The sequence below is a fragment of the Salmo salar genome, chromosome ssa02, assembly GCF_905237065.1.
Source record: "Salmo salar chromosome ssa02, Ssal_v3.1, whole genome shotgun sequence".
Taxonomy (NCBI): domain Eukaryota; kingdom Metazoa; phylum Chordata; class Actinopteri; order Salmoniformes; family Salmonidae; genus Salmo; species Salmo salar.
In genome coordinates this window covers 7,435,007-7,460,131 of record NC_059443.1, presented here as the reverse complement: position 1 = coordinate 7,460,131, position 25,125 = coordinate 7,435,007, and the positions used below count along the sequence as shown (strand labels likewise).

Genomic DNA, 25,125 nt, shown 5'->3' with positions numbered 1-25,125 from the left:
GGTTTGTATACTGATGAAACATTTACTAGGACTTCTGTTGATTCTAACACCTGTGAGAATACTTTTGAAGTGGAGACTAATTTGCTTTTTGACCAAAGAATCTCTGTGTCTCTCTCTGTGTCTCTCTCTCTCTGTGTCTCTCTCTCTCTCTGTGTCTCTCTCTCTCTGTGTCTATCTCTCTCTGTGTCTCTCTCTCTCTGTGTCTCTCTCTCTGTGTCTCTCTGTGTCTCTGTCTCGCTGTGTCTCTCTCTCTGTGTCTCTCTCTCTGTGTCTCTCTCTCTGTGTCTCTCTCTCTGTGTCTGTCTCTCTGTGTCTCTGTCTCTCTGTGTCTCTCTCTCTGTCTCTCTCTCTTTGTCTCTCTCTCGCTCTGTCTCTGTGTCTCTCTCTCTGTGTCTCTCTCTCTCTCTGTGTCTCTCTCTGTCTCTCTCTCTCTCTCTATGTCTCTCTCTCCCTTCCCTCTCTCCCCAGGTGTCTGTAATGGCCTGCGTTAAACTCCACAGCCTCCTGCAGACAGTTCTCTCTCTGGGCTGGGACGAGGTGTGCTTCCTGCTGGGGCGACTAGGTGCCCCCCTGTGGCCCGGCGGGGTAATGGAGGTACATTTATGTTGGACATTTCTGTCATTTTAGCAGACGCACTTATCCAGAGCGACTTAGTCAGTGCATTCACAACCCCATAACATAGTCATTGCAATTAAAACTTTCCTCAATAAAGCAGCTATTTCTAAATTGGTGCTAGTGTGAGACCTTTATTGTGAGAACATATTGGAATTTGGGACTTAATGGAACTTTTATTTTGACATCCGTTATTCTGGTGTTTCCTTTCTTATCACTGGCCTTACACTAGTAAATAAAGACAAGTATGACTGTTAGTGTGAGAAAGACAAGTACAACAGTAAGGTGTTTTGTTTTAGGCCGACCCCAACGGAGGACACACGGAGACCTTTTCCCAGCTGGTGCCCATCGTGCGTACCCTCCTGGACCAACACGCTGACCCCGTGACCCTGCACGGCCTGCTGCCCAGCCTGCCAGTCACCAACGGCAGCCCCACCTTCGCCCAGGACCTCCAGAGCTACAGCCACACAGTGGAGTGGCTGGACTTCTACCAACGCCACGTCAGTACTACTCAACCTTCATTTATCTATCTTCTGGTTTATATCATCTGGATCCCAAATGGCTCCCTATATAGTGCACTACATTTGACCAGGGCCTTACAGACGGGTTGGCCAACGGGTGTGCAACTAGGGGGCAAAACAGACGGGTTGACTTAGATTGTTGACAACATGTAAACTATATTTCATCTCAGTGTTTATTGGAACTGAATATATGAGCATAAGGAGCTCTTTTTGTTTCTAGAATCCATCGTTGCAGTTGTAGGTTCGCTAGCTAGGGAATTTCAGCTATATTAGCATAGACATGACATCAGTCAAACACCTCAAAGCAAAACATGGTATCAAGAACAACCTAAAACTAGCTGAAACGAGCCACCTATGATTCCCCACATGGCAGCTTCGTATAAAAAAAGGGGTTTATTTCACCTTTATTTAACCAGGTAGGCCAGTTGAGAACAAGTTCTCATTTACAACTGCGACCTGGCCAAGATAAAGCAAAGCAGTGTGACACAAACAACAACACAGAGTTACACATGGAGTAAACAAACATCCAGTCAAGTATGTTGGACAGCTCATTTTCCTCAGTAGTCCCTTGGTAGTTCCTGGACAGGCTAAAAACATTAGCTTGTACACTTCTCTTCTTTAGTTCAGAAACTAAACTGAGTCCGTAGGTTCTACTACTAAATGTGGTGTTGGCGTTTGTCTCTTCTCAGGCTAGTATTTCTAGACAGGCTGATGTAACATCCTCCTTTCTGCCTCAGAGTGAAAAGTAAACCAGGGACAGATAATGTGTCTGTTCAGTGTTCTCTGGTCCTCCTCTCTCATTATTTACCTCATAGTCTACACACTGGAGGTACGTGGATGGAAGGCCAGGATCTCTCCCAGTTTAGAAAAGCTTTCCTTGTATTTACTGTGTGAATGTGATGGAAGAGAAGTCACCTAGCAGACCAAGAGGTTTGAGGATATGAAGCCAAACAGACGTCTACCCACTGGGTTTAGCTGAGGATTTATTATAGATGTGTGTGACAGTGTATAATCACAAATCTGTTTTGTTTAGATATCTTGTAAATAGAAAATGTCTTAGATCTGGCAGTAAAGCCCAGTCTGATTCAGAGGGGTTGGGTTAAATGCAGAAGACACATTTCAGTTGAATGCATTCAGTTGTACAACTGACTAGGTATCCCTCTTTCCCAGTCTGAGCAACAGTTTGTCTGTGTCTGTGCGTGTGTGCTCGTTTATCAGCTTATGTCCATTACCTTTAGGGCCTTTGCCAATGTGATATGTAGTATATAACATTACAGTATATAATGTATAGGTAGTATATAACATTACTGTATATAATGAATAGGTAGTATATAACATTACAGTATATAATGAATAGGTAGCATATAACATTACTGTATATAATGTATAGGTAGTATATAACATTACTGTATATAATGTATAGGTAGTATATAACATTACTGTATATAATGTATAGGTAGTATATAACATTACTGTATATAATGTATAGGTAGTGTATAACATTTCAGTATACAATGTATAGGTAGTATGCATCATTACTGTATAGGTAGTATATAACATTACTGTATATAATGTATAGGTACTATATAACATTACTGTATAGGTAGTATATAACATTACTGTATATAATGAATAGGTAGTATGTAACATTATGGTATATAATGTATATGTATTATGTAACATTATTGTATATAATGTATAGGTAGTATGTAACATTACTGTATAGGTAGTATATAACATTACTGTATATAATGTATAGGTAGTATATAACATTATAGTATATAATGAATAGGTAGCATATAACATTACTGTATATAATGAATAGGTAGTATATAACATTACTGTATATAATGTATAGGTAGTATGTAACATTACTGTATATAATGAATAGGTAGCATATAACATTACTGTATATAATGTATAGGTAGTATATAACATTACTGTATATAATGTATAGGTAGTATATAACATTACTGTATATAATGTATAGGTAGTATATAACATTACTGTATATAATGTATAGGTAGTATATAACATTAGTGTATAGGTAGTATATAACATTACTGTATATAATGTATAGGTCGTATATAACATTACTGTATATAATGTATAGGTAGTATATAACATTACTGTATAGGTAGTATATAACATTACTGTATATAATGTATAGGTAGTATATAACATTACTGTATATAATGTATAGGTAGTATATAACATTACTGTATATAATGTATAGGTAGTATATAACATTACTGTATATAATGTATAGGTAGTATGTAACATTACTGTATAGGTAGTATATAACATTATAGTATATAATGAATAGGTAGCATATAACATTACTGTATATAATGAATAGGTAGTATATAACATTACTGTATATAATGTATAGGTAGTATGTAACATTACTGTATATAATGAATAGGTAGCATATAACATTACTGTATATAATGTATAGGTAGTATATAACATTACTGTATATAATGTATAGGTAGTATATAACATTACTGTATATAATGTATAGGTAGTATATAACATTACTGTATATAATGTATAGGTAGTATATAACATTACTGTATAGGTAGTATATAACATTACTGTATATAATGTATAGGTCGTATATAACATTACTGTATATAATGTATAGGTAGTATATAACATTACTGTATATAATGTATAGGTAGTATGTAACATTACTGTATAGGTAGTATATAACATTACTGTATATAATGTATAGGTAGTATATAACATTATAGTATATAATGAATAGGTAGCATATAACATTACTGTATATAATGAATAGGTAGTATATAACATTACTGTATATAATGTATAGGTAGTATGTAACATTACTGTATATAATGAATAGGTAGCATATAACATTACTGTATATAATGTATAGGTAGTATATAACATTACTGTATATAATGTATAGGTAGTATATAACATTACTGTATATAATGTATAGGTAGTATATAACATTACTGTATATAATGTATAGGTAGTATATAACATTACTGTATAGGTAGTATATAACATTACTGTATATAATGTATAGGTCGTATATAACATTACTGTATATAATGTATAGGTAGTATATAACATTACTGTATATAACATTACTGTATATAATGTATAGGTAGTATATAACATTACTGTATAGGTAGTATATAACATTACTGTATAGGTAGTATATAACATGACTCTATATAATGTATAGGTAGTATAGAACATTACAGTATATAATGTATAGGTAGTATATAACATTACAGTATATAATGTGTGTACGTAACATTACAGTATATAATGTGTGTATGTAATGTATAGGTAGTATAGAACATTACAGTATATAATGTATAGGTAGTGTATAACATTACAGTATATAATGTGTGTACGTAACATTACAGTATATAATGTATGTATGTAATGTGTAGGTAGTGTATAACATTACAGTATATAATGTGTGTATGTAAAGTGTAGGTAGTGTATAACATTACAGTATATAATGTATGTATGTAATGTGTAGGTAGTGTGTAACATTACAGTATATAATGTGTGTATGTAATGTGTAGGTAGTGTATAACATTACAGTATATAATGTGTGTATGTAATGTGTAGGTAGTGTATAACATTACAGTATATAATGTATGTATGTAATGTATAGGTAGTGTATAACATTACAGTATATAATGTATGTATGTAATGTGTAGGTAGTGTATAACATTACAGTATATAATGTGTAGGTAGTGTGTAACATTACAATATATAATGTATGTATGTAATGTGTAGGTACTGTATAACATTACAGTATATAATGTGTGTATGTAATGTGTAGGTAGTGTATAACATTACAGTATATAATGTGTAGGTAGTGTATAACATTACAGTATATAATGTGTGTATGTAATGTGTAGGTAGTGTATAACATTACAGTATATAATGCATGTATATAATGTGTAGGTAGTGTATAACATTACAGTATATAATGTGTGTATGTAATGTGTAGGTAGTGTATAACATTACAGTATATAATGTGTGTATGTAATGTGTAGGTAGTGTGTAACATTACAGTATATAATGTATGTATGTAATGTGTAGGTAGTGTGTAACATTACAGTATATAATGTATGTATGTAATGTGTAGGTAGTGTGTAACATTACAGTATATAATTGTGTATGTAATGTGTAGGTAGTGTATAACATTACAGTATATAATGTGTGTATGTAATGTGTAGGTAGTGTATAACATTACAGTATATAATGTGTGTATGTAATGTGTAGGTAGTGTGTAACATTACAGTATATAATGTATGTATGTAATGTGTAGGTAGTGTGTAACATTACAGTATATAATGTATGTATGTAATGTGTAGGTAGTGTGTAACATTACAGTATATAATTGTGTATGTAATGTGTAGGTAGTGTATAACATTACAGTATGTAATGTGTAGGTAGTGTATAACATTACAGTATATAATGTGTAGGTAGTGTATAACATTACAGTATATAATGTATGTATGTAATGTGTAGGTAGTGTATAACATTACAGTATATAATGTGTGTATGTAATGTGTAGGTAGTGTATAACATTACAGTATATAATGTGTGTATGTAATGTGTAGGTAGTGTATAACATTACAGTATATAATGTGTAGGTAGTGTATAACATTACAGTATATAATGTATAGGTAGTGTATAACATTACAGTATATAATGTGTGTACGTAATGTGTAGGTAGTGTATAACATTACAGTATATAATGTATGTATGTAATGTGTAGGTAGTGTATAACATTACAGTATATAATGTATGTATGTAATGTGTAGGTAGTGTATAACATTACAGTATATAATGTATGTATGTAATGTGTAGGTAGTGTATAACATTACAGTATATAATGTATGTATGTAATGTGTAGGTAGTGTATAACTTTACAGTATATGATGTGTGTATGTAATGTGTAGGTAGTGTATAACATTACAGTATATAATGTATGTATGTAATGTGTAGGTGCAGCCCACCATGGAGCAGTATGAACTGGATCAGTTTGGGAAGAGTCATGACCTCATGTCTAACTTCTGGAACTCATGCTTTGATGACCTGATGAGCACTGCCATACGGCGGGACAAAGAGAGGACCTACAGCAAAGACAAGTTCCAGGTAAACTATGCTAGTAGCAGGCCTGGTACTCCTATGAGGTCATAGTACAGCCCACTGTCCTCCATTATGAAATAACCTTCATTATGACATTAATATCAAGTCAATATTATGTCTTGAAAGTTGTTTTTTGTTCAGCTTCTAGTTGTACTGTTGTCATTATATTGTGGTGATCTGGAGTATTCTGAAGCAGTGGATTATCAGCCCAGTAGAACTTGGTTTGTGCTTGTATTGCTGATTGGTCAGTAATCTACAGGTATTTGTGTGTGTGTGCGTGTTCGTGCGTGCGCATGGGGTCTGTGTGTGCTCTTACAGGAGGTGATAGTGGACCCGTACCTGAGGCGGGTACGCAGTGAAAACAGCCGTTACCACAGTGGTCAGAAACAGAGCTCCGGCCAGCAGGGAGTTGTGTGGCGCCACTGGAAGTCCCTCCGCAGGCTGCTCACCAGCGAGAGAGGGGCCTGGGCACACAGGTCAGACTCTATTGTATCTACAGTTGAAGTCGGAAGTTTACATACACTTAGGTTGGAGTCATTAAAACTCAACCACTCCACAAATTTCTTGTTAACAAACTATAGTTTTGGCAAGTCGGTTAGGAAGTCTAGTTTGTGCATGACACAAGTAATTCTTCTTACAATTGTTTACAGACAGATTATTTCACTTAGAATTCACTGTATCACAATTCCAGTGGGTCAGATGTTTACATGCACTAAGTTGACTGTGCCTTCAAACAGCTTGGAAAATTCCAGAAAATGATGTCATGGCTTTAGAAGCTTCTGATAGGCTAATTGACATTTGAGTCAATTGGAGGTGTACCTGTGGATGTATTTCAAGGCCTACCTTCAAACTCAGTGCCTCTTTGCTTGACATCATGGGAAAATCAAAAGAAATCAGCCAAACAAGTCTGGTTCATCCTTGGGAGCAATTTCCAAATGCCTGAAGGTACCACGTCCATCTGTACAAACAATAGTACGCAAGTATAAACACCATGGGACCACGCAGCCGTCATACCGCTCAGGAAGGAGACGCGTTCTGTCTCCTAGAGATGAACGTACTTTGGTGCGAAAGTGCAAATCAATCCCAGAACAACAGCAAAGGACCTTGTGAAGATGCTGGAGGAAACAGGTACAAAAGTATTTATATCCACAGTAAAACGAGTCCTATATCGACATAACCTGAAAAGCCACTCAGCAAGGAAGAAGCCACTGCTCCAAAACCGCCATAAAAAAGACAGACTACGGTTTGCAACTGCACATGGGGGCAAAGATCATACTTTTTGGAGAAATGTCCTCTAGTCTGATGAAACAGAAATAGAACTGTTTGGCCATAATGACCATCGTTATGTTTGGAGGAAAAAGGGGAGGCTTGCAAGCCGAAGAACACCATCCCAACCGTGAAGCACAGGGGTGGCAGCATCATGTTGTGGGGGTGCTTTGCTGCAGGAGGGACTGGTGAACTTCACAAAATAGATGGCATCATGGAGAAGTAAAATTATGTGGATATATTGAAGCAACATCTCAAGACATCAGTCAGGAAGTTAAAGCTTGGTCGCAAATGGGTCTTCCAAATGGACAATGACCCCAAGCATACTTCCAAAGTTGTGGCAAAATGGCGTAAGGACAACAAAGTCAAGGTATTGGAGTGGCCATCACAAAGCCCTGACCTCAATCCTATAGAAAATGTGTGGGCAGAACTGAATAAGCGTGTGCGAGCCAGAAGGCCTACAAACCTGACTCAGTTACACCAGCTCTGTCAGGAGGAATGGGCCAAAATTCACCCAACTTATTGTGGGAAGCTTGTGGAAGGCTACCCGAAACGTTTGACCCAAGTTAAACAATTTAAAGGCAATGCTACCAAATACTACTTGAGTGTATGTAAACTTCTGACCCACTGGGAATGTGATGAAAGTTATAAAAGCTGAAATAAATCATTCTCTCTACTATTATTCTGACATTTTACATTCTTAAAATAAAGTGGTGATCCTAACTGACCTAAGACAGGGAATTTTTACTAGGATTAAATGTCAGAAATTGTGAAAAACTGAGTTTAAATGTATTTGGCTAAGGTGTATGTAAACTTCCGACTTCAACTGTATATCTATATTTGCGTCCCAAATGGCACCCTATTCCCTAGGTAGTGCACTACTTTTGACCAAGGCCCATAGGGCTCTGGTCAGACCCTAAAGGTAGTCCAGACCGTATCTTTATGTGTCTGTATATTTATCTGTATGGTTTAAGCTCCAGGTTGTAGTTGCCGTAAGGTATATATCTAGGCTCTGGTTACCTTCCCCATGTCCTAACATTAAAGGAATAGTTCATTATTTTACAACATGACTTTAGCTGGTTCCTCACCCTGAAAGTAGTCCATGGGCCAGGAGAAACTGGAATCCATGGTGCAGTTATCTTTAATCAACCATTTTCAAACTTCAGCTAACTTTAGCCACCGCTAGCTACAAATCAATGGACGTGATGGGGGCATGTTTAGAAACAAATACTGTCCAAGTCACCTGACACTAACTCCATATTTGGTTTGATGTTACTTTAAGATGATTTGGCCATATAAAAAATAAACATGCTCACCCCCCCATCACTTCCATTGATTTTTAGCTAGCGTTTGCTAAAGTTCGCTTAAGTTTGTAATGGCTGTTTCTCCTGGCTCATAGGCTACTTTCAAGGTGAGGAACCATCTAACATCATGTTGTAAAATAGTGAACAACTCCTTTAACCATTAGGGGTTAAAGTGCAAAACTGACCCTAGATCAACATATAATGGGAGCTTTGCCCTGCACCAGATGGACTCAACCACTAATGTCATATATTGTAAGCTTTGTTGTGGTGCTTTGTGCCTGACTGGAATCTACTGTGATTTCTACCTCAGAGTCCCACTAGAGGTGAAATGGAAGTTGTCCAGTGCAGAGACGTATTCTAAGATGCGTCTGAAACTAGTGCCTAACTACCAGTACGACACTCACCAGGAAGCCAGCGCCTTCAGAGACAATATGGGTATGCCTTATGAGATGACAAATATACATCGCATGGTAGGACTTTAGGTGCTTGCCATGTTATGATGTCGTAGCCATGTCTACAAGATTTCAGTCAATTGCTTTTGTTGAGCAGAAGCAAGTTTCCAATCTAAATTGGTAGGTGATCTGTTTTCGTGTGCAGGTTAGTTCAGGGCACTGCTGTGTTTTGAAGATGTGTTTTAAAAATCTGTGTTCAGGTAACATTGGATTAGAAGACCTTTATTTTCCTAAGATTGGGGAATTCGTTTGGCATTAAGCTTCAAAACATCAGATAAAACAGAAATATCATTCTGAATCTCTGCTCAGGTAATATAGGTCTGTGAGAGTGTGTTCAGGTAATATAGGTCTGTGAGAGTGTGTTCAGGTAATATAGGTCTGTGAGAGTGTGTTCAGGTAATATAGGTCTGTGAGAGTGTGTTCAGGTTCAGTAGAATGTATTGTCTGTCTGCATCTCTCCACAACAGGAGCTGATAGTCCTCGCAGCTCAGAACCCCTCCCATTGGCTGTTGCCAAGGAGGCCAAAGTGAGTGACATGGAGGATGACCAGTTAGGAGAAGAGGACATTGTCTTTCTGGACAATAAGTGAGTGACTTGATCTCCACCCCCCTACCCACTCCACATATCAACCTCAGCACCAGTGACCTGATTGAACTAGTAAAATAATCAGCAAGCTGTTGGTTGAATCAGAAATGCTAGTGGGGGAATATTCATCTGATACATGTCTTTTCTCTGTCGGTTCCTCAGGGTGGAGGGGGAGGACGACAGTCAGAAGGAGAAGCTGGTTCTGTCGGAGGACTGTGAGCTCATCACCATCGTGGCGGTGGTTCCGGGTCGGCTGGAGGTCACCACACATCACCTGTACTTCTACGACGCCAGCAGCGAGAAGGAGGAGACGGAAGAGGGTGAGGACATAAAGACGTCTGGCAGTGAACACTATGGGGCAGTTTCCCGGACACAGATGAAATCTAGTCTGAGACCGTAAAGCTATATCAATGGAGATTCTCCACTCAGCAGGCTTCTTAGTCCAGGACCAGGCTTCATCTGTCCATAGGATCTGTCTTTGTGTATGCATCATTCCCCAGTTACAGTAAAGAACAGTCGCTGCTGACATCATGATACAACTGTCCACAGGATCTGTCTTTGTGTATGCATCATTCCCCAGTTACAGTAAAGAACAGTCGCTGCTGACATCATGATACAACTGAATCTGAAAGAGTTGATGTTGACAAACTTCTATCTATCCAGGAATTGGTTTTGATTTCAAGCGGCCCTTGTCTCAGCTGAGAGAGGTGCACCTGAGACGCTACAACCTGCGTCGCTCTGCTGTGGAGCTGTTCTTCATCGACCAGTCACACTACTTCATCAACTTCAAGAAGAAGGTGTGTCACTAGTCTAACTGCTAGATTCAAGGGCCTGAGGTCTTACTACAGTGAAGGCTAATGAGGGGAAGATGGCTCCCAGTAATGGCCGGAATGGAGTCAATGTATTGGTATCAAACACAAGGAAACCATGTCTTTGATGTGGCTGATACCATTCCGTTTCCAGCTGAGCCCATCCTCCGATTTAATGTGGCACCAGCCACCACTGTCTTTGTACCAGTGTTGAGCCCAATACCTGTAAAAGATGTGGAATTGTATCATTATTTGACACCAATGATAATGTGAAGTGATTTGAAAAGGACCAGTGTAAGAGACATATATAACCTGACCCCGACCTCCCTCCCCAGGTGAGGAACATGGTGTACTCTAGGATCCTGGGGCTGCGGCCCCCCAACCTCTTCTATTTTGGCTCCCGCTCTCCTCAGGAGCTCCTCAAGGCTTCTGGCCTCACACAGGTACAGCTGATAACTCCGTCTGCATCACAAATGGCACCCTATTCCCTATGTAGGGCCCATAGGGCTCTGGTCAAAAGCAGTGCACTATGTAGGGAATAGGGTGCAGTTTGGGATGTAACCTGTGTGTTACAACAGATAACTATTGATTCAGTAAGGACCTACTACCTCAGCCTACTACCTCAGCCTACTACCTCAGCCTACTACCTCAGTAACATCTTAATGATTGAGTCTCAGATGATGATGATGTCAGACATGTCAACTAAACTAAGAGGAAGCTGCTGTTTGTGTTTGTCATTAGAGATGGGTATGCAGAGAGGAAGCTAACTGTTTGTGTTTTGTCATTAGAGATGGGTATGCAGAGAGGAAGCTAACTGTTTGTGTTTTGTCATTAGAGATGGGTATGCAGAGAGGAAGCTAACTGTTTGTGTTTTGTCATTAGAGATGGGTATGCAGAGAGGAAGCTAACTGTTTGTGTTTTGTCATTAGAGATGGGTATGCAGAGAGGAAGCTAACTGTTTGTGTTTTGTCATTAGAGATGGGTATGCAGAGAGGAAGCTAACTGTTTGTGTTTTGTCATTAGAGATGGGTATGCAGAGAGGAAGCTAACTGTTTGTGTTTTGTCATTAGAGATGGGTATGCAGAGAGGAAGCTAACTGTTTGTGTTTTGTCATTAGAGATGGGTATGCAGAGAGATTTCCAACTTTGAATATCTGATGCAACTGAACACCATCTCTGGACGTACCTACAACGACCTGTCTCAGTACCCTGTGGTAAGTCCCTGTCCCGGAAACCAGGGAGGGAGGGAGGAATGAAATGAATGAACAGAAGAATCAACAAACAAATGAATTATTGGTTCTATGAATGAATGCAGGAACAAATGAGCGAACAGCATTCATGCTGTAGTCCAGTCTAATCTAATGGTGTCCCTGGGTTGGGTTGGGTTGTATCCAGTTCCCATGGGTGTTGAGTGACTACACCTCTCCAGATCTGGACCTGGAGAACCCAGCCGTGTTCAGAGACCTGTCCAAACCCATTGGAGTAGTCAACCCCCGCCACGCACAGAACGTCAGGGAGAAGTGAGTACTGCAGTAACCTCGCACAGAGAACTCCAGGTCTGTGTCCCAAATGGCATCCTGTTTCCTATGCACACTATGTCACTATTTATAACCAGGGAATAGGTGGCTCTGGTCAAAAGTAGTGCACTATGTAGGGAAGATGATGCCATTTGGGACGCAGATCAGATCATCTCCAGTTCTGTTAAAACACCAAGCTTATCCTAGTACATGTGTTGTGTTATCTGAATTGAGTCTGTTATATTATGACCAGTATTATACACAGCCTACATGCTCCACAAATACACTGTGTTACTGCCTGTGTTTCATGTTGAATTCATTGTTGTTCCTGTTAATGCAGGGTACCATTTTAATCATTTTGTCTTGTCTGATCAGGTATGAGAGCTTTGAGGACTCAACGGGCACGATAGACAAGTTCCACTATGGAACACACTACTCTAACGCTGCAGGAGTCATGCACTACATGATCCGTATGGAGCCCTTCACCACCCTCCACATCCAGCTGCAGGACGGCAGGTACAGTAACCCTTCACCACCCTCCACATCCAGCTGCAGGACGGCAGGTACAGTAACCCTTCACCACCCTCCACATCCAGCTGCAGGTACAGTAACCCTTCACCACCCTCCACATCCAGCTGCAGGTACAGTAACCCTTCACCACCCTCCTCATCCAGCTGCAGGTACAGTAACCCTTCACCACCCTCCACATCCAGCTGCAGGTACAGTAACCCTTCACCACCCTCCACATCCAGCTGCAGGTACAGTAACCCTTCACCACCCTCCACATCCAGCTGCAGGTACAGTAACCCTTCACCACCCTCCACATCCAGCTGCAGGTACAGTAACCCTTCACCACCCTCCACATCCAGCTGCAGGACGGCAGGTACAGTAACCCTTCACCACCCTCCACATCCAGCTGCAGGACGGCAGGTACAGTAACCCTTCACCACCCTCCACATCCAGCTGCAGGTACAGTAACCCTTCACCACCCTCCACATCCAGCTGCAGGTACAGTAACCCTTCACCACCCTCCTCATCCAGCTGCAGGTACAGTAACCCTTCACCACCCTCCACATCCAGCTGCAGGTACAGTAACCCTTCACCACCCTCCACATCCAGCTGCAGGTACAGTAAACCTTCACCACCCTCCACATCCAGCTGCAGGTACAGTAACCCTTCACCACCCTCCACATCCAGCTGCAGGTACAGTAACCCTTCACCACCCTCCACATCCAGCTGCAGGTACAGTAACCCTTCACCACCCTCCTCATCCAGCTGCAGGTACAGTAACCCTTCACCACCCTCCACATCCAGCTGCAGGTACAGTAACCCTTCACCACCCTCCTCATCCAGCTGCAGGTACAGTAACCCTTCACCACCCTCCTCATCCAGCTGCAGGTACAGTAACCCTTCACCACCCTCCACATCCAGCTGCAGGTACAGTAACCCTTCACCACCCTCCACATCCAGCTGCAGGTACAGTAACCCTTCATCACCCTCCACATCCAGCTGCAGGTACAGTAACCCTTCACCACCCTCCACATCCAGCTGCAGGTACAGTAACCCTTCACCACCCTCCACATCCAGCTGCAGGTACAGTAACCCTTCACCACCCTCCACATCCAGCTGCAGGTACAGTAACCCTTCACCACCCTCCTCATCCAGCTGCAGGTACAGTAACCCTTCATCACCCTCCACATCCAGCTGCAGGTACAGTAACCCTTCACCACCCTCCACATCCAGCTGCAGGTACAGTAACCCTTCACCACCCTCCTCATCCAGCTGCAGGTACAGTAACCCTTCACCACCCTCCTCATCCAGCTGCAGGTACAGTAACCCTTCATCACCCTCCACATCCAGCTGCAGGTACAGTAACCCTTCACCACCCTCCACATCCAGCTGCAGGTACAGTAACCCTTCACCACCCTCCTCATCCAGCTGCAGGTACAGTAACCCTTCACCACCCTCCTCATCCAGCTGCAGGTACAGTAACCCTTCACCACCCTCCTCATCCAGCTGCAGGTACAGTAACCCTTCATCACCCTCCACATCCAGCTGCAGGTACAGTAACCCTTCACCACCCTCCACATCCAGCTGCAGGTACAGTAACCCTTCACCACCCTCCACATCCAGCTGCAGGTACAGTAACCCTTCACCACCCTCCTCATCCAGCTGCAGAGCGGCAGGTACAGCAGGGGTGTGTGTGTGGGTGTATATTGGGTTGTTTGAAGACACGTGTGTATCAAGGTGTATGGAGATGTGGTAGGGAGTGTGGTGGTGTTTGAAGTTGTATGGGGGTGTAACGTGTTAACCTAACATTTCAAAGTGTGTGTGTGCCTGTTACATTTGAACAGTGTGGTTCCTGGCCGTGTGTGTTGCAGGTTTGACTGTGCAGACCGTCAGTTCCACTCTGTAGCAGCAGCCTGGCAGGCTCGCATGGAGAGTCCCGCAGACGTCAAAGAGCTCATCCCTGAGTTCTTCTACTTTCCAGAGTTCCTGCAGAACATCAACGGTAAGTAGCACTAAGGCTGTGTTCCCTTCACATGAGGATGACGAAGGCTGTGTTCCCTTCACATGAGGATGACGAAGGCTGTGTTCCCTTTACATGAGGATGACGAAGGCTGTGTTCCCTTCACATGAGGAAGACTAAGGCTGTGTTCCCTTCACATGAGGATGACGAAGGCTGTGTTCTCTTCACATGAGGAAGACTAAGGCTATGTTCCCTTCACATGAGGAAGACTAAGGCTGTGTTCCCTTCACATGAGGAAGCCTAAGGCTGCTGTGTTAAGAAACTCACTCTGGAGTGTCAAAGTGCGCTCTGCGAACTGTCAAACCAGAGTGCTCTATAATCTGAGTAGATTTCCAGGGTGTATTTAGGAAAGCATCCTAAGTGGAATGCAACGATGTTATGTTAATTCATATTCACAAGTCATTCCTTACACAGTATATCAACACAACAGAAATATGGCCTATCATAGTGTTTCATAGAGCCTCATACCCTACCAAATGTTGGATAGTCTGTTTATGTAGCTGAGGAAGGATTGACTGTCTCTGTGTGTGTTTACTGCAGGGTTTGACCTGGGCAGTCTGCAGATGACCCAGAACAATGTGACTGATGTTCTGTTACCACAATGGGCCTTGTCTAGAGAAGACTTCATCAGGAAACACAGGAAAGCTCTGGTGAGGCCTTCCGCCTTGAAAAATAATCTATGGGAAACGCTGGTGCAACCCCCACAGCCATGCTACACTCTGATTGGACACATTTTAATCAAGTAATCAAATACATTTCCTTTTACAAATGCATTTGTCCCTCAACATGGTGTAGGAGTGTGAGCACGTTTCCTCTCACCTCCATGAGTGGATTGACCTGATCTTTGGCTGCAAGCAGAGAGGGGAGGAGGCGGTGAAGGCCCTCAATGTCTTCTACTACTGCACCTATGAAGGTAAGGAGAGTCCCGAATGACACCCTATTCTCTATATAGGTCACTAATATTGACCAAAGCCCTATGGCTCCTAGTCTAAAGTAGTGCACTATATAGGGAAAAGGGTACAATTTGAGACTTCTCCCAATGTGATATGAGGAATAGGAGTGGGTGAGAGAGCTCTTCCCTCCATCCTCACTCAGACACCACAATGTATACTAGGTACATTTCCATATCAGAGTTGCACAATAGACTTCTATTCTGGTCTGTTCTATTCTGGTCTGGTCTATTCTGGTCTGGTCTATTCTGGTCTGTTCTATTCTGGTCTATTCTGGTCTGTTCTATTCTGGTCTAATCTGGTCTGTTCTATTCTGGTCTAATCTGGTCTGTTCTATTCTGTTCTGGTCTGTTCTATTCTGTTCTATTCTGGTCTGGTCTATTCTGGTCTGTTCTATTCTGGTCTATTCTGGTCTGTTCTATTCTGGTCTAATCTGGTCTGTTCTATTCTGTTCTGGTCTGTTCTATTCTGGTCTGTTCTATTCTGGTCTGGTCTATTCTGGTCTGTTCTGTTCTATTCTGGTCTGTTCTATTCTGGTCTGTTCTATTCTATTCTGGTCTGTTCTATTCTGGTCTGTTCTGTTCTATTCTGTTCTATTCTGGTCTGTTCTATTCTGGTCTGTTCTATTCTATTCTGGTCTGTTCTATTCTGGTCTGTTCTATTCTGGTCTGTTCTATTCTATTCTATTCTGTTCTATTCTGGTCTGTTCTGTTCTATTCTGTTCTATTCTGGTCTGTTCTATTCTGGTCTGTTCTATTCTATTCTGGTCTGTTCTATTCTGGTCTGTTCTATTCTGGTCTGTTCTGTTCTATTCTGTTCTATTCTGGTCTGTTCTATTCTGGTCTGTTCTGGTCTGTTCTATTCTGGTCTGTTCTGGTCTGTTCTATTCTATTCTGGTCTGTTCTATTCTGGTCTGTTCTATTCTGTTCTATTCTGGTCTGTTCTATTCTGGTCTGTTCTATTCTATTCTGGTCTGTTCTATTCTGGTCTGTTCTGTTCTATTCTGTTCTATTCTGGTCTGTTCTGTTCTATTCTGTTCTATTCTGGTCTGTTTTATTCTGGTCTGTTCTATTCTATTCTATTCTGGTCTGTTCTATTCTGGTCTGTTCTATTCTGGTCTGTTCTATTCTGGTCTGTTCTATTCTGGTCTGTTCTATTCTGGTCTGTTCTATTCTATTCTGGTCTGTTCTATTCTGTTGTGTTCTATTCTGGTCTGTTCTATTCTGGTCTGTTCTATTCTGGTCTGTTCTATTCTGGTCTGTTCTATTCTGGTCTGTTCTATTCTGGTCTGTTCTATTCTATTCTGGTCTGTTCTATTCTGTTGTGTTCTATTCTGGTCTGTTCTATTCTGGTCTGTTTTATTCTGGTCTATTCTATTCTGGTCTGTTCTATTCTGGTCTGTTCTGTTCTATTCTGGTCTAATCTGGTCTGGTCTGTTCTATTCTGGTCTGTTCTATTCTGGTCTGGTCTGTTCTATTCTGGTCTGTTCTATTCTGTTCTATTCTGGTCTGTTCTGGTCTGGTCTATTCTGTTCTATTCTGGTCTGTTCTGTTCTATTCTGGTCTGTTCTATTCTGGTCTGTTCTATTCTGGTCTGTTCTGGTCTGTTCTATTCTATTCTGGTCTGTTCTGGTCTGTTGTGTTCTATTCTTGTCTGTTCTATTCTGGTCTGTTCTATTCTGTTGTGTTCTATTCTGGTCTGTTCTATTCTGGTCTGTTCTATTTATTATATTCTGTTATTTTGTGTAGGTGCGGTGGATCTGGACGCCATAGCCAATGAGACGGAGCGCAAGGCCCTGGAGGGCATCATCAGTAACTTTGGACAGACGCCCTGTCAACTACTCAAGGTGTGTGTGTGTGTGTGTGTGTGTGTGTGTGTGTGTGTGTGTGTGTGTGTGTGTGTGTGTGTGTGTGTGTGTGTGTGTGTGTGTGTGTGTGTGTGTGTGTGTTTGACTGAATGACACTGTTGATCAGTCTGTGAATCTGACTGTCTGTAGCTCCCTGTCTGGGTGTCTGTAGCTCCCTGTCTGGGTGTCTGTCTGTAGCTCCCTGTCTGGGTGTCTGTCTGTAGCAAGCTGTCTGGGTGTCTGTCTGTAGCTAGCTGTCTGGGTGTCTGTCTGTAGCTAGATGTCTGTCTGTAGCTAGCTGTCTGGGTGTCTGTCTGTAGCTCCCTGTCTGGGTGTCTGTCTGTAGCTCCCTGTCTGGGTGTCTGTCTGTAGCTCCCTGTCTGGGTGTCTGTCTGTAGCTATCTGTCTGGGAGTCTGTCTGTAGCTAGCTGTCTGGGTGTCTGTCTGTAGCTAGATGTCTGTCTGTAGCTAGCTGTCTGGGTGTCTGTCTGTAGCTCCCTGTCTGGGTGTCTGTCTGTAGCTCCCTGTCTGGGTGTCTGTCTGTAGCTCCCTGTCTGGGTGTCTGTCTGTAGCTATCTGTCTGGGAGTCTGTCTGTAGCTAGCTGTCTGGGTGTCTGTCTGTAGCTAGCTGTCTGGGTGTCTGTCTGTAGCTCCCTGTCTGGGTGTCTGTCTGTAGCTCCCTGTCTGGGTGTCTGTCTGTAGCTCCCTGTCTGAGTGTCTGTCTGTAGCTCCCTGTCTGGGTGTCTGTCTGTAGCTAGATGTCTGGGTGTCTGTCTGTAGCTCCCTATCTGGGTGTCTTTGCTAGCTGTCTGGGTGTCTGTCTGTAGCTCGCTGTCTGGGTGTCTGTCTGTAGCTCCCTGTCTGGGTGTCTGTCTGTAGCTAGCTGTCTGGGTGTCTGTCTGTGGCTAGCTGTCTGGGTGTCTGTCTGTAGCTCCCTGTCTGGGTGTCTGTCTGTAGCTAGCTGTATGGGTGTCTGTCTGTAGCTAGCTGTCTGTCTGTAGCTAGCTGTCTGGGTGTCTGTCTGTAGCTCCCTGTCTGGGTGTCTGTCTGTAGCTCCCTGTCTGGGTGTCTGTCTGTAGCTATCTGTCTGGGTGTCTGTCTGTAGCTCCCTGTCTGGGAGTCTGTCTGTAGCTAGCTGTCTGGGTGTCTGTCTGTAGCTCCCTGTCTGGGTGTCTGTCTGTAGCTAGCTGTCTGGGTGTCTGTCTGTAGCTCCCTGTCTGGGTGTCTGTCTGTAGCTACCTGTCTGGGTGTCTGTAGCTCCCTGTCTGGGTGTCTGTAGCTCCCTATTTGGGTGTCTGTAGCTACCTGTCTGGGTGTCTGTAGCTCCCTGTCTGGGTGTCTGTAGCTCCCTATTTGGGTGTCTGTAGCTACCTGTCTGGGTGTCTGTAGCTCCCTGTCTGGGTGTCTGTAGCTCCCTGTCTGGGTGTCTGTAGCTCCCTGTCTGGGTGTCTGTCTGTAGCTCCCTGTCTGGGTGTCTGTAGCTCCCTGTCTGGGTGTCTGTAGCTCCCTGTCTGGGTGTCTGTAGCTCTCTGTCTGGGTGTCTGTAGCTCTCTGTCTGGGTGTCTGTAGCTCCCTGTCTGGGTGTCTGTAGCTCCCTGTCTGGGTGTCTGTAGCTCCCTGTCTGGGTGTCTGTAGCTCCCTGTCTGGGTGTCTGTAGCTCCCTGTCTGGGTGTCTGTAGCTCCCTGTCTGGGTGTCTGTAGCTCCCTGTCTGGGTGTCTGTAGCTCTCTGTCTGGGTGTCTGTAGCTCCCTGTCTGGGTGTCTGTAGCTCCCTGTCTGGGTGTCTGTAGCTCCCTGTCTGGGTGTCTGTAGCTCCCTGTCTGGGTGTCTGTAGCTCTCTGTCTGGGTGTCTGTAGCTCCCTGTCTGGGTGTCTGTAGCTCCCTGTCTGGGTGTCTGTAGCTCCCTGTCTGGGTGTCTGTAGCTCCCTGTCTGGGTGTCTGTAGCTCCCTGTCTGGGTGTCTGTAGCTCCCTGTCTGGGTGTCTGTAGCTCTCTGTCTGGGTGTCTGTAGCTCTCTGTCTGGGTGTCTGTAGCTCTCTGTCTGGGTGTCTGTAGCTCCCTGTCTGGGTGTCTGTAGCTCCCTGTCTGGGTGTCTGTAGCTCTCTGTCTGGGTGTCTGTAGCTCCCTGTCTGGGTGTCTGTAGCTCCCTGTCTGGGTGTCTGTAGCTCCCTGTCTGGGTGTCTGTAGCTCCCTGTCTGGGTGTCTGTAGCTCTCTGTCTGGGTGTCTGTAGCTCTCTGTCTGGGTGTCTGTAGCTCTCTGTCTGGGTGTCTGTAGCTCTCTGTCTGGGTGTCTGTAGCTCCCTGTCTGGGTGTCTGTAGCTCCCTGTCTGGGTGTCTGTAGCTCTCTGTCTGGGTGTCTGTAGCTCTCTTTCTGGGTGTCTGTAGCTCTCTGTCTGGGTGTCTGTAGCTCTCTGTCTGGGTGTCTGTAGCTCTCTGTCTGGGTGTCTGTAGCTCTCTGTCTGGGTGTCTGTAGCTCTCTGTCTGGGTGTCTGTAGCTCTCTGTCTGGGTGTCTGTAGCTCTCTGTCTGGGTGTCTGTAGCTCTCTGTCTGGGTGTCTGTAGCTCCCTGTCTGGGTGTCTGTAGCTCCCTGTCTGGGTGTCTGTAGCTCCCTGTCTGGGTGTCTGTAGCTCCCTGTCTGGGTGTCTGTAGCTCTCTGTCTGGGTGTCTGTAGCTCTCTGTCTGGGTGTCTGTAGCTCTCTGTCTGGGTGTCTGTAGCTCTCTGTCTGGGTGTCTGTAGCTCTCTGTCTGGGTGTCTGTAGCTCTCTGTCTGGGTGTCTGTAGCTCCCTGTCTGGGTGTCTGTAGCTCTCTGTCTGGGTGTCTGTAGCTCTCTGTCTGGGTGTCTGTAGCTCTCTGTCTGGGTGTCTGTAGCTCTCTGTCTGTGTGTCTGTAGCTCTCTGTCTGGGTGTCTGTAGCTCTCTGTCTGGGTGTCTGTAGCTCTCTGTCTGGGTGTCTGTAGCTCTCTGTCTGGGTGTCTGTAGCTCTCTGTCTGGGTGTCTGTAGCTCTCTGTCTGGGTGTCTGTAGCTCCCTGTCTGGGTGTCTGTAGCTCCCTGTCTGGGTGTCTGTAGCTCTCTGTCTGGGTGTCTGTAGCTCTCTGTCTGGGTGTCTGTAGCTCTCTGTCTGGGTGTCTGTAGCTCTCTGTCTGGGTGTCTGTAGCTCTCTGTCTGGGTGTCTGTAGCTCTCTGTCTGGGTGTCTGTAGCTAGTTTCTCAGTGGGACATTGACTGACTCAGTGTGCTCTCTTTCTTTCTTTCTTTCTTTCTTTCTTTCTTTCTTTCTTTCTTGTTAGGAACCACACCCTCCTCGTATGTCATCAGAGAATGCCTCTAGGAGGCAGGCCCGCATGGACACTCTACCCCCCAACCTGTTTGAACAGCTCGACAAACTACGCCCTTTTAAGGAGGTAAAGAGAGGAATCATTCTCCTATATTTCATCAGAATCAGAACGTTTCTCTAGTAGTCTATATCATAGCCCCTACATTTACAATAACCACTTCACTATTCAAATGTTGATTGTGTGTGTGTGTGTGTGTGTGTGTGTGTGTGTGTGTGTGTGTGTGTGTGTGTGTGTGTGTGTGTGTGTGTGTGTGTGTGTGTGTGTGTGTGTGTGTGTGTGTGTGTGTGTGTGTGTGTGTGTGTGCTCCTAGGTGGTGTGTGATGGGCAACCTCTGGTCCAGGCGGTGGTTCCCAGGAACCAGAACCGCTCCTTTATCATCCAGGGCTCTGACGTACTGGTGAGAACAATATCTCACTCACTCACACACACACACACACACACACACACACACACACACACAGGCAGCAGGTAGCCTAGCGGTTGGAGTGTTGGGCCAGTAACTGAAAGGTCACTAGTTCGAATCCCCGAGCCGTCAATCTGTCGATGTCCTGTTGAGTAAAGCCCTTAACCCTAACCGTCAATCTGTCGATGTCCTGTTGAGTAAGGCCCTTAACCCTAACCGTCAATCTGTCGATGTCCTGTTGAGTAAGGCCCTTAACCCTAACCGTCAATCTGTCGATGTCTCGTTGAGTAAGGCCCTTAACCCTAACCGTCAATCTGTCGATGTCCTGTTGAGTAAGGCCCTTAACCCTAACCGTCAATCTGTCGATGTCCTGTTGAGTAAGGCCCTTAACCCTAACCGTCAATCTGTCGATGTCCTGTTGAGTAAGGCCCTTAACCCTAACCGTCAATCTGTCGATGTCCTGTTGAGTAAGGCCCTTAACCCTAACCGTCAATCTGTCGATGTCCTGTTGAGTAAGGCCCTTAACCCTAACCGTCAATCTGTCGATGTCCTGTTGAGTAAGGCCCTTAACCCTAACCGTCAATCTGTCGATGTCCTGTTGAGTAAGGCCCTTAACCCTAACCGTCAATCTGTCGATGTCCTGTTGAGTAAGGCCCTTAACCCTAACCGTCAATCTGTCGATGTCCTGTTGAGTAAGGCCCTTAACCCTAACCGTCAATCTGTCGATGTCCTGTTGAGTAAGGCCCTTAACCCTAACCGTCAATCTGTCGATGTCCTGTTGAGTAAGGCCCTTAACCCTAACCGTCAATCTGTCGATGTCCTGTTGAGTAAGGCCCTTAACCCTAACCGTCAATCTGTCGATGTCCTGTTGAGTAAGGCCCTTAACCCTAACCGTCAATCTGTCGATGTCCTGTTGAGTAAGGCCCTTAACCCTAACCCTAAATCTGTCGATGTCCCGTTGAGTAATGTGTGAAATAGGATAAATACTGTATAAGCACCAAATGATTACACACACACACACACACACACACACACACACACAAAGAGACAAACTAGAGAAGGGACATCTCACTGACACCAGCCTCTCTCACACACAACACAGCTACATGAAACAACACATTCACACTCAACACAGCTACATGAAACAACACATTCACACTCAACACAGCTACATGAAACAACACATTCACACTCAACACAGCTACATCAAACAACACATTCACACTCAACACAGCTACATGAAACAACACATTCACACTCAACACAGCTACATCAGACAACACATTCACACTCAACACAGCTACATCAAACAACACATTCACACTCAACACAGCTACATCAAACAACACATTCACACTCAACACAGCTACATCAAACAACACATTCACACTCAACACAGCTACATCAAACAACACATTCACACTCAACACAGCTACATCAAACAACACATTCACACTCAACACAGCTACATGAAACAACACATTCACACACAACACAGCTACATGAAACAACACATTCACACACAACACAGCTACATGAAACAACACATTCACACTCAACACAGCTACATGAAACAACACATTCACACACAACACAGCTACATGAAACAACACATTCACACTCAACACAGCTACATGAAACAACACATTCACACACAACACAGCTACATGAAACAACACATTCACACTCAACACAGCTACATGAAACACATTCACACTCAACACAGCTACATGAAACACATTCACACTCAACACAGCTACATGAAACAACACATTCACACTCAACACAGCTACATGAAACAACACATTCACACTCAACACAGCTACATGAAACAACACATTCACACTCAACACAGCTACATGAAACAACACATTCACACTCAACACAGCTACATCAAACAACACATTCACACTCAACACAGCTACATGAAACAACACATTCACACTCAACACAGCTACATGAAACAACACATTCACACACAACACAGCTACATGAAACAACACATTCACACTCAACACAGCTACATGAAACAACACATTCACACTCAACACAGCTACATGAAACACATTCACACTCAACACAGCTACATCAAACAACACATTCACACTCAACACAGCTACATCAAACAACACATTCACACTCAACACAGCTACATGAAACAACACATTCACACACAACACAGCTACATGAAACAACACATTCACACACAACACAGCTACATCAAACAACACATTCACACTCAACACAGCTACATCAAACAACACATTCACACACAACACAGCTACATCAAACAACACATTCACACTCAACACAGCTACATGAAACAACACATTCACACTCAACACAGCTACATCAAACAACACATTCACACTCAACACAGCTACATGAAACAACACATTCACACTCAACACAGCTACATCAAACAACACATTCACACTCAACACAGCTACATCAAACAACACATTCACACTCAACACAGCTACATGAAACAACACATTCACACTCAACACAGCTACATCAGACAACACATTCACACACAACACAGCTACATGAAACAACACATTCACACTCAACACAGCTACATGAAACAACACATTCACACACAACATGTGATGTCTCTGTTGAGTAAGGCCCTTAACCCTAAACCAATTTGTCGATGTATAAGTAAGGCCCTTTAACCCTAACTGGTCAATCTGTGGATGTCTCAGGCTTGAGTGAGGTCTTAACTTTCATTTGCGATAAACTTCCGCGGCCTGTTGAGTAAGGCCCTTAACCCTCAAATCGCAATCTGTCGATGTCCTGTTGAGTAAGGCCTCATACCCTAACCGTCAATCTGCCGATGTCCTGTTGAGTAAGGCCCTTAACCCTAACCGGTCAATCTGTCGAGTCTCGTTGAGTAAGGCCCTTAACCCTAACCGTCAATTTCGTCGATGTCCTGTTGAGTAAGGCCCTTAACCCTAACCGCAATCTGTCGATGTCCTGTTGAGTAAGGCCCTTAACCCTAACCGTCAATCTGTCGATGTCCTGTTGAGTAAGGCCCTTAACCCCAACCGTCAATCTGTCGATGTCTCGTTGAGTAAGGCCCTTAACCTAACCGTCAATCTGTCGATGTCTGTTGAGTAAGGCCCTTTAACCTAACCGCAATCTGTCGATGTCCTGTTGAGTAAGGCCCTTAACCTAACCGTCAATCTGTCGATGTCTGAGTAAGGCCCTTAACCCTAACCGTCAATCTGTCGATGTCCTGTTGAGTAAGGCCCTTAACCCTAACCGTCAATCTGTCGAGTCCTGTTGAGTAAGGCCCTTAACCCTAACCGTCAATCTGTCGATGTCCCGTTGAGTAAGGCCCTTAACCCTAACCGTCAATCTGTCGATGTCCTGTTGAGTAAGGCCCTTAACCCTAACCGTCAATCTGTCGATGTCCTGTTGAGTAAGGCCCTTAACCCTAACCGTCAATCTGTCGATGTCCTGTTGAGTAAGGCCCTTAACCCTAACCGTCAATCTGTCGATGTCCTGTTGAGTAAGGCCCTTAACCCTAACCGTCAATCTGTCGATGTCCTGTTGAGTAAGGCCCTTAACCCTAACCGTCAATCTGTCGATGTCCTGTTGAGTAAGGCCCCTTAACCCTAACCGTCAATCTGTCGATGTCCTGTTGAGTAAGGCCCTTAACCCTAACCGTCAATCTGTCGATGTCCTGTTGAGTAAGGCCCTTAACCCTAACCGTCAATCTGTCGATGTCCTGTTGAGTAAGGCCCTTAACCCTAACCGTCAATCTGTCGATGTCCTGTTGAGTAAGGCCCTTAACCCTAACCGTCAATCTGTCGATGTCCTGTTGAGTAAGGCCCTT

The 25,125-nt window shown here is 43.6% G+C and overlaps 1 protein-coding gene across 4 annotated transcripts in view; it reads left to right on the top strand.

The window, feature by feature from the left end:
• The window catches only part of LOC106591355 (neurobeachin-like protein 2), a 147,842-nt gene that overhangs the window by 104,407 nt on the left and 18,310 nt on the right, over window positions 1–25,125 (top strand). For all 4 annotated transcript variants that reach the window (XM_045696980.1, XM_045696978.1, XM_045696976.1 and 1 more), the window contains 18 exons: window positions 469–594; window positions 912–1,112; window positions 6,144–6,293; window positions 6,606–6,763; window positions 9,168–9,292; window positions 9,777–9,894; window positions 10,057–10,214; window positions 10,558–10,691; window positions 11,039–11,146; window positions 11,821–11,916; window positions 12,098–12,222; window positions 12,595–12,735; window positions 14,601–14,731; window positions 15,290–15,399; window positions 15,545–15,662; window positions 17,448–17,545; window positions 20,831–20,944; window positions 21,189–21,275. In XM_045696980.1, the coding sequence (XP_045552936.1) occupies window positions 469–594; window positions 912–1,112; window positions 6,144–6,293; window positions 6,606–6,763; window positions 9,168–9,292; window positions 9,777–9,894; window positions 10,057–10,214; window positions 10,558–10,691; window positions 11,039–11,146; window positions 11,821–11,916; window positions 12,098–12,222; window positions 12,595–12,735; window positions 14,601–14,731; window positions 15,290–15,399; window positions 15,545–15,662; window positions 17,448–17,545; window positions 20,831–20,944; window positions 21,189–21,275 (2,298 nt within the window). The remainder of the gene's footprint in view (window positions 1–468; window positions 595–911; window positions 1,113–6,143; window positions 6,294–6,605; window positions 6,764–9,167; window positions 9,293–9,776; window positions 9,895–10,056; window positions 10,215–10,557; window positions 10,692–11,038; window positions 11,147–11,820; window positions 11,917–12,097; window positions 12,223–12,594; window positions 12,736–14,600; window positions 14,732–15,289; window positions 15,400–15,544; window positions 15,663–17,447; window positions 17,546–20,830; window positions 20,945–21,188; window positions 21,276–25,125) is intronic.